Source organism: Nestor notabilis, unplaced genomic scaffold, assembly GCF_000696875.1.
Source record: "Nestor notabilis isolate BGI_N333 unplaced genomic scaffold, ASM69687v1 scaffold14272, whole genome shotgun sequence".
In the NCBI taxonomy this organism is placed as follows: Eukaryota; Metazoa; Chordata; class Aves; order Psittaciformes; family Psittacidae; genus Nestor; species Nestor notabilis.
Genome location: NW_009919787.1, coordinates 23437 through 32093, shown reverse-complemented (window position 1 = coordinate 32093; position 8657 = coordinate 23437). Strand labels below are relative to the sequence as shown.

Genomic DNA, 8657 nt, shown 5'->3' with positions numbered 1-8657 from the left:
CGTGTCTCCGGTGTCTCCTGTTCACCGGCACATAATGCCTCTTACAAACGAGCCTGATGAATATTAAATCGAGACAGGTTTCAGCTTCCTTCCGCGCTGCCAGGTTGGAGAAGGCGTTGGAGATGGTCAGGGACACCAGCTCTTAATTAAGTGTGACCCGGCGAGCTGTCTTACCCCTGCCATAGCCTGCTCTATGCACTGCACCTTCGCTGATGGTCGCGGTGCCTTCCCAAGGATTGTCTTCCCTTACAGTCGTCCTTTGGCTCTGTTATTCCCTTACCTTGTCTCACAGAGACTTGGGCTGTTTAACATCAGTTGAAACACAGGGTGAAAAGTCAAGCTGTATGAAAAGAAAAAAACCCAAACAAATCCCCTAAAATCGTGTCCCCAAAAAAGCCCCGAGTCCCAGAACGAACACCTATGAAATCAGCAAGGCAGGCAAGGCGGCATGCATGGGTGGAGATGTTTCGCATTAGCTGTTACCAGCCTTCTAGTAAGTAGCACTGTCAGGTCAGTGGATTTGTGCAAATTGAATTACTCGTCTTCCTGAGGGAGAGTGGACATCACAGGCTTTGGCATTTGGGGTCATGAACTCTTGTAAGGATACCCAAGTCCACCAGATTAAAAGATGCTGAAGAGTCTGGTCTCCCGGTTACTTTTTGCTTTTCTTTTTGCTCTCCTTGATGAAGGTTTATGTTATTGCATCATCTAATACTAGTTGTGTGAGCTCTGCTAGCTTACCTGCAGGTGTAGTGGCACACCCCATCCTTAACTGTCATTTATCTGTCCTGGCATTTGGGATGTGGACTGATGTTGCGGTGTGCTCCGTGTTGTGCTTACACTGTCAAAGCGTGCCCGGCTCTCTCTCCGTCTCTGTCCAAAGGGTGAGATAAGAGAGTGGTGTAAAGAAGGTAAACAAGGAGCAGCAGTTTCAGATGCTGACTTCCTGGCAGGCAAGGTTTGTACGGGTGCTATAAAGCCAAGAAGAATTCAAAGAGGGGATCTGAAAGTAACAGGAAGTTACTTTACAGTGTTCACCGAGCACCTTAAGAGCATTACCTGGTGTGGCAAAAGCACAAGGGTGACTGGCCTTCGTGTCTAACAGCTGCCAGAATAGAAGCCAAAGTAAATATCTCTGCAGCATGAGGTTAAGACAAGTGCTGAGTCTTTCAACACCCATGTGACGTGTTGGAGAGGGACAAGCCTGTGGAAAAAATGAGGTGGCAACCTCACCAAAGCTGTGCACTGCAAGGATGATCTTTGTAACATCTTCTTGAATTGGAAAAGAAGATCGGATTTGTAAAGGAAGATCAAAAGTGTAGAGCCTTGAACAGGAGATACTCTATCATTTGAGTTATAAAGAGAGCCTAGCTGGCAATTCTAGAATAGATCTGCATTGCCGCAGTTTTGGCAATAAAGAAATAAATATAAATTTGGCAATAGATAAGTACAATTTACTATTGCTGAACTTTCTGCTTGCAGCTGGGAGAGCTGGCTTTTATTGATCATGTGCATGTAGAAATTAAAAGGACAAATGTTACAGTGATGACTAAAACCCACATCCGGGTTTGTCGATTAGGTAACAACAAAACAACAGCTGATATGTATTACTTTTTTTTTGATAATTTAGGGCCCTGAACCAGATTACTAAGGAAACAAGATTCATCATTCCTTGGTGAATCCTTACTGTCTTGAACAACTGCATTTGCCTGAAACTTGGTACTAGTACCAGCTATATGGAGGTGTTTACTGTAGGTAGAGTAAATGGCGTGTGGGAATTGAAGCCTGCCTTTTCAACTTTAAATGGTATCTATGGCTTTTTTCTAAGTTAAAATAGTTGAAGCATTTGAGTTAAATGAGCCAAAATCAGACTGTGCCTGTAGAGGAGCTCTAAGGAGAGGCTCAAGTTGCTTGCTGTTGTTAATCACAGTAATATTTGTGATGCCGTGCTGCAAGATACAGCCTTCTTCAGCACTGTGACTAAACATGAAAAATGTCATCATTGTGTGGTGCCAAGAAAGGAGTGTGAAATGTTCATAAAAGGCTGATTCTGTGCTGCACTTTGCTCCAAAAACCACAGAACTGAGTTGCAGTAAGTGGTGCCCGCTCTTACAGCGGCAGCAAGGTGTGCTCCCCGTGCTGAGGTTGCCTCGCTGTTTTTAGCATTCATGTTTTTGCAGCTTTGCTCCCCTGCTCCTGCCATGTTCCCAACACTGGTATGCAGCAGAGTGCACCGGGCCCCAGACAGACAGTTCTGTCTTTCTACATGAAAATGTAATTTGGCATGAAAATCTTAACGCTTTCCGCTGAATTACCCCATTGAGAACTTGCTGCTTCGTTCTGCTCTGCTCTTCCAGGAAAATGCCCAAAATGTGCCATGGTAGCTACAGAAATGCTAAGGGAAGCTGAAATGACTTGCAGTTTTGAGAAGCAGTGGCATGAGGGCTAAGGATGATGAATGTGTGCACTCCCTCCCCGCTTTGTAGAGCTCAGCACGTGATCTTTACCTTCCCTCCCTCTTCTCTATGGGCACAGGAAAAATCTGTGCCTGGAATGAAGGAAGCTGTTCTGTTCCCCAGAGCCCTCTCCTGTCCTAGCATGCCTACTGGCTTTGCCAGCTAAACCGAGCCTGTTTGTGTGGCACAGCTGATTCGTGTAATCTGGTGTAAGAGATGGGAACGGTGATGCTGTGCTTGCAACAATTAAGGGATGTCTTTAACCTATGTGGTAAAATACGTTTTCATTAATAATTTTGAATCGTAGTCCGTGGAGACTGTTAAGTTTGCATAGGCAAGAAGTTGAAAACTGGAATCTGCCCCTTTTATGCAGCCTGAATTCTGTGTACACGCATCTCGCCCCTTATGCTATGGTTTCCAATTACACAAGCTCGTGCATATTTAAAAACCTTCACGGTACATTAAAAACATGTGGTTGGCATTTCCTGCCTTCTGTGTCCTTCTCTGCGTGACAGAAGTGTTTTCAGAAGAGTTTTATGCATTTGATGCAGCAGTGTCTAAAAGCTCCACCAAGGTGAAGGCTCTAGTTTGATAGCTACAATCCAAAACCTTACTGACATTCTTTGGCTGCAGGAGTTACTAACATAAAGAATTACTGATTGGCCTTTGAATTAGAAGTATATTTTTTTTAATGCTTTTGACCCAAAGACTGCATTGTAGTATTCAGCAGCTGGAAGAACAAAACCAGACATTGTATTGCTCTTTCTATATGTCCTTAGCCACAAAACTGAGTGTTGTTCTTTTAGCACGGTCCTGTGTACTAATCGTGCTTGCTGATGAAAACCCACAGGAACAGATTCCTTGATGCATCTTTCTAAAGCTTGAGCCTGGCCGCTGCGTTACCCTCGTGCAATTCTAGTGCTAGAGGTGTCTGTCTAAGTTTGCATAGAGATGGCTACAGCCTATGAATTGCTTAATTAATTTCACTAGCTATTCCAAAACCAATGGTAGTTTGAAATGTAACACTTAGGTGCTCAGCAAATTATTTAGAGAAAAGTGTCCTGCTGGGAAACTCCCACATAACGCAGTGCTCTTCTGGAACAGTTATTTTTAATACCACCTCTCCATGCTGACGGGAAGGCACTTACCTTTTGGTTGTTTTTCATGATGAAACCAGTTTTTGTGTATCTGCAAACAGTAATGTTTCAGTCCTATCTTTTATCTGCAGCCATGCTCTTGCAAATGTCCACTATATACACTAATCAGTCTAAACTGTTTTAAATATCTCACTAAGTTTTTTAAGGGGGAACTTTTCCAGTTCCAGAAGTGTGTACTTGAGATAATGATTTTTATTTTTTTTTTTTACTTCGTTATAGCAACTTACAAATGGAGATAGAGGCTTTGAGAATGTGGAGCTGGGTGTCATAGGAAAGAAGAAGAAAATTCCAAGGAGGGTTATTCACTTTGCAAGTGGAGAAACAATGGAAGAATATAGCACAGATGAAGAGGAAGATGAACAAGAGAAAAAAGACCTATTGCCACCTGTAGATCCTGTAGGTATTTTACTTGATAAATCACTACGTCAGGTTTACTGGGTAACTGCCCACATTTTGTACTTTAATTTTTGTGTCACAAATCTGATGTAGTATTAAAGAGTCCCTTACTTTGATTTGCTCTAGGCACTGAGAAATCTGTGAGAAGTATTCCTGAGAAGTTTTGTCTTGGAGTCATCCTCCTTTAAAGTAGCCCTGTTACTTAGAAATGGGTTTCATTTCTTCATGGTTCTAGTCTGTCCTCTCCAGTAATTCTTCCTCTAATAATATTTGCTTGGCCTCTCCTTGATTTGTACAGTTGTCTAAAAAACGTGCAAGGAAGGCATTTGTTTCCTTATGCTTGGTGACAGTGGAGAGCTGAACCTCTAATCTGGTGTTACCATACTGGCAATTTGATACCATTAAAAGAGTTAGAAGGGAAAGAAACATGACTTGTGGAAATAAAGGAAAACTGGCATAATTCATGATGCATCAAGAATAGCTTTTAAAGGATCTGCCTAGTCTGTGTATGTAATTTTCATCTGCCTTGTAAGCTGTTAAGGTGTTGCTCAACCTGTGAATGGATTCTCCATTTATTGGTCCAAATTCAGGTGAGGTTTTGACAATTAAAGCTATCTCCTGTAGCGTGTATTGTAGCTGTTAAAATACATTTTCCTTTTTGTCAGTGATTCTGGGCCTGTACTTAGAGGTAAAATGACATACATAATCAGTTTTAGTCTGTTGGTCTGTCTGATGATCTATTCCGTGGTGATGGTGTATTTGCAAAGCGTTTAGCCATGCGTGCCAGCACTGGCAGCAGCAGCTCCCTGCCCTCTGGCAGCCAGTCCCAGAGACGATCTGCATCTTTCTCTTCATCTCTGCACATCCCTAGTCTCATGTTTCTTTTATGACACCCCACCAACTGGTGTCCCAAACATCTCTACCCTCCTACAACAATTCTTACCCCCATGAATTGGGTCTGTAGTGCTACTCCTTGCCTGCCAGTGGGGCTCCTGCCTGGTCCCTCTCTGGGCTTGGTTGTCCGTATTGAGCTAGAGGCTGGATCCTTTCCAATGTGCTGGAGTGCAGTCAGGCAGCCAGGAGTCATTGCTTTGTGCAGTGACTAGTCCTGCCTGCTGGCACACTGGAGGCAAATACCGGTGTGGGCCTGCTTGTTTCCACGCTTCAGATGAGAGCCGTTGCATGCACTGAAACCGGTGTCCGGTTGTCTACTTGACGTTGCTGTTGAAGTGATTTCTGTGCCGTCGTTTGGGAATCCATAATTAAGAAGTGTGGTAGAAGCTTTCTGTTTACTGTACAGTAGTAGGCCCTGTATTTATGTATGTCCATCTTGGGAGAGCTTGGCTTTGTTGAAGGGACTGCAGTGCAGAGTGATGGTGAACTATAAGGAGTTGCTTTGGGAAGGGCTGTCAATCAGTTCCTCTTTCTTCCCCTCTGTAAAATGAATTTACCTTGAAGAGAGGAAAAAAAAACCAACCAAAAAGTGGTTTGAGGGCTGCACTGCAGTGAGACTGTGGGAATTCAGCTGTGGGAATTCAGCTGGGGTTGGGGTTCCTAGTGATCCATGGGTGGAGCTGTGTATTTCATCTTAGAGGGATTGATGGTACCGCTGTCTCTTTCTTGCTAGGCAGTTCTTGTGTACAACAGAGAGTAATATTAGCCTGCACGCAGGTAGGATATTATCAGTATAAAGTACACCTGAAGTTTATAGATTGAAAATAAATGTATTATACTCACAAACAATGAGTAGATGTTAAGCTGCCTTGCTGGGTGTTGGTTTTGTTTTTCTTTTCCTCCCTAAGGGCCTACTCGAAGAAGTGAAAGAACTGTGAAACTTACTGAATGTCCAGGTATCATCAGGGCCAGATCTGTTCCCAGCTATGCAGGTCATGTCAGATATCCATGCGTTTTTTTTTTCCCCCAACTATGATTAGCAGGGGACCAGACCTGTATAATTCTTCGTGCCATTTCCTCTTGGTACAAGAGTTCCACTGTGGTGCAGTGGTGGGAGGCTCACAAGCCTTGACTTACGTGTTGTGAGGCAAGAGACGTGCTGTACAAGTGGACACTTAAGTGAAGAGCCCTCAAACGTGCACAACAGCCAGGAATGCTGTGTGATCCTTCTCCTGCTTGCCTAATAAGGATTTTTATGTTTTTGTTCAGAATACCGAAGAGTATATTGTATGGCACAGTTAAGATTGCTTTATTCTCCTTTTATACTTTATGAAATCCTTAATTTTTATTACGCTTTTTAAAAAAAGGACCCCCAAACCCAGAATAGTTTATTGTGGAGCACAGTATGCCTTATTATGTATTGCTTTGTAACCTGACAGAATAAACTTGATTAGACCAAGGGCTGCTATTAAGTGAAGTTTACCTTATCTGCTGCATGCTTCGTGTATCCCAGCTGAGCCACTCAATGAAGAAATGTTAGTCCAAGCTGAGCCTTGATGTTTTAGCCAACTGCTGCCTTAAAAATGTTCTTATTGTAGGATTTCTGTGAAAGCAATTAAACAGTCAGTTTGCTGAGACCAGCACGTCTAAAACTTGTTATCTCAGTTGGGATACGAAAAAGTACGTTGCAAGTAATAGCTCTTTCTGGTCCAATTTATTTTTAGAGAAAGCTCATTTAATATTTTGAATAGAAACTTTGCATCATGAAATTTCAAAGCTCAGCTGGTATTGGCATCCTGGCAGCTTCTGAATGAGTTTAAGGGAAACAAATAGTTTGCCACATTGTAAAGAATGTCTTCAGTAAGTACCTTGGTTTAATTAAGCTGACAGGGACAGTGTCTTTCTTCCTAAGCAAAGTAACGTGTATGTATCCTGGTAATACGATAACCAAAGCACTCAGTGTGATGGACTGCTGCCACTCAGAACAAGGTAAGTTCTCCAAAAGTACTAGGTCTTAAATTTTGCTTTGAAACAACGATTCTGGTACTTGTATAGGTCAGCACTCAGTTCACTAAGATTCTTGGAGTGGAGTGGCCACTCTGTTATGTTTTGGTTTGTCTTTTTTTAAGAATGAGTTGAATCTAGAGCACATGGTATGCTTAATAAATTTCTTGTTTTTTTAGATGATAGCACTCTGTATTATCTGAGTGTTCTCAAATAAAAAATTAAATGTTTTAGTAACATAAATGCTTTCATTGTAACTGAGTCTTCTATTCTGTCCTAAAATTTAGATGCTTACACATTATATGCAAATCTCCATTTGCTTCTGTCCACCAAAACTTTATTTTGTAGTAATTAAATTTCTTTAACATGTTTTAGAAGATATTCTTTCTCTTTATCCCTGGAGTGCCACTTGCTATAAACTCTTTGTTTCATTCACCTATTACATGAGGAGGCAGAAGGTGGAGTGTGTAAGTCTTTGCAGAGCAACTGTAAGCAAGGTAGCTGTTGGTGATAACCTTAGAATTCATCCCGAGTACACCTCTGCAACAAAGCTCCAGAAGAGATTTAGTTTTATTGACCTTCAGTGCTCAGAAAGATCGAATCACGTTCTTGAAGGAAGATTATCTTGATGTCCTGTGGTTAAAAGGAGCTTAACTTTAAGTAGCAAAAAGTCTTCTCTAGAGGATGTAAACTCTAATTTTCTTTTAAGAATTTGGGGATGAGAGAGAAACATAGTCACCGGCCAAGTAGTAGCAACTCGTGATATACTAGGAGCTTCATGATGGAGGATGGTGTGTGTGTTTCAGGTCTTGGTTTCATTGGCCTGTCTTAGATGGTGCACACGCTGAAGGACCTGTTATAGCAATGATCACTCAATAATTAAACTAATTTAAAAAGCATCTTGGCACAGTGAACAATATAAAAGTATCTATTGGGTGATGCATATTAACTCTTAAATATGGGATTTGATTTTTCTTGAATCGGAAAATTACTTTTTTCTTCTTTTTGCCATTTTTCCTGGCAGAAAAAAACCCTATGTTCTTTGGAAAGTTCAAGTGTTATTAGGGACTGAAATCTGGCAAAAACAAATATAGATGTGGATTCTTTAGGAACATGGAGCACTCGGAAGTTCAAGGGCCATGTTTGCTCCCTTCAGCAGCCCCATACTAGGGAACAAAATCATGTTTAGTTGTTGAACCACAGCCCTCTTGGTTTTATCAATGGTTGAATCCATTATGTTCATTCCCACTTAAAATGTAGTAGATGGAATAAAATTGTATGTTGGGAATTTTTGTAATTTAAAAAACAGTTGTCATAATCATTGTGTTTTCAATTTTAGACAACAAAGTCAAGTCAGGATAGCTGAATAGTATAATCAGGCATTGTAGAAATGTATACTGAAGAGACTGATGGCAGGAGAAATACTGTGCCCTTACAATAAACCAGTGTCCTGAGTTCCATACTGCTGCTCCTTGTTTCCAGCCAAGAAATACAGTATTACAGTGTCCTTGCATTGATTAAAGACTGAATGTTAAGGCTTCTCTGGCCAGAGGAGGTTGACATACAGAATCTGGGCATGTCGTTCTTACTCAACACTAGTAGGGCCTGACTTGGGTACTGTTTTCCAGTATCACTCAATGTATTAAAGCTACTTCATGGAGTAGGATTAGTTTATACTGAGCTGTTGCCTAACAGGCCTGTTCATATCACTCAAACAGTTTGGTTTTCTGCAGTACGTCTTCTTGCCCCA

At 41.6% G+C, this 8657-nt stretch overlaps 1 protein-coding gene across 1 annotated transcript in view; it reads left to right on the top strand.

Annotated features, from left to right (window-relative positions):
- Positions 1–3832: 3832 nt before the first annotated feature.
- FAM177A1 (family with sequence similarity 177, member A1) overlaps positions 3833–8657 on the top strand; it is a gene marked incomplete at its 5' end in the record, with an annotated part of 10260 nt that continues 5435 nt past the window's right edge. The window contains one exon of the mRNA XM_010010385.1: positions 3833–4009. Within this exon, the coding sequence (XP_010008687.1) occupies positions 3833–4009 (177 nt within the window). The remainder of the gene's footprint in view (positions 4010–8657) is intronic.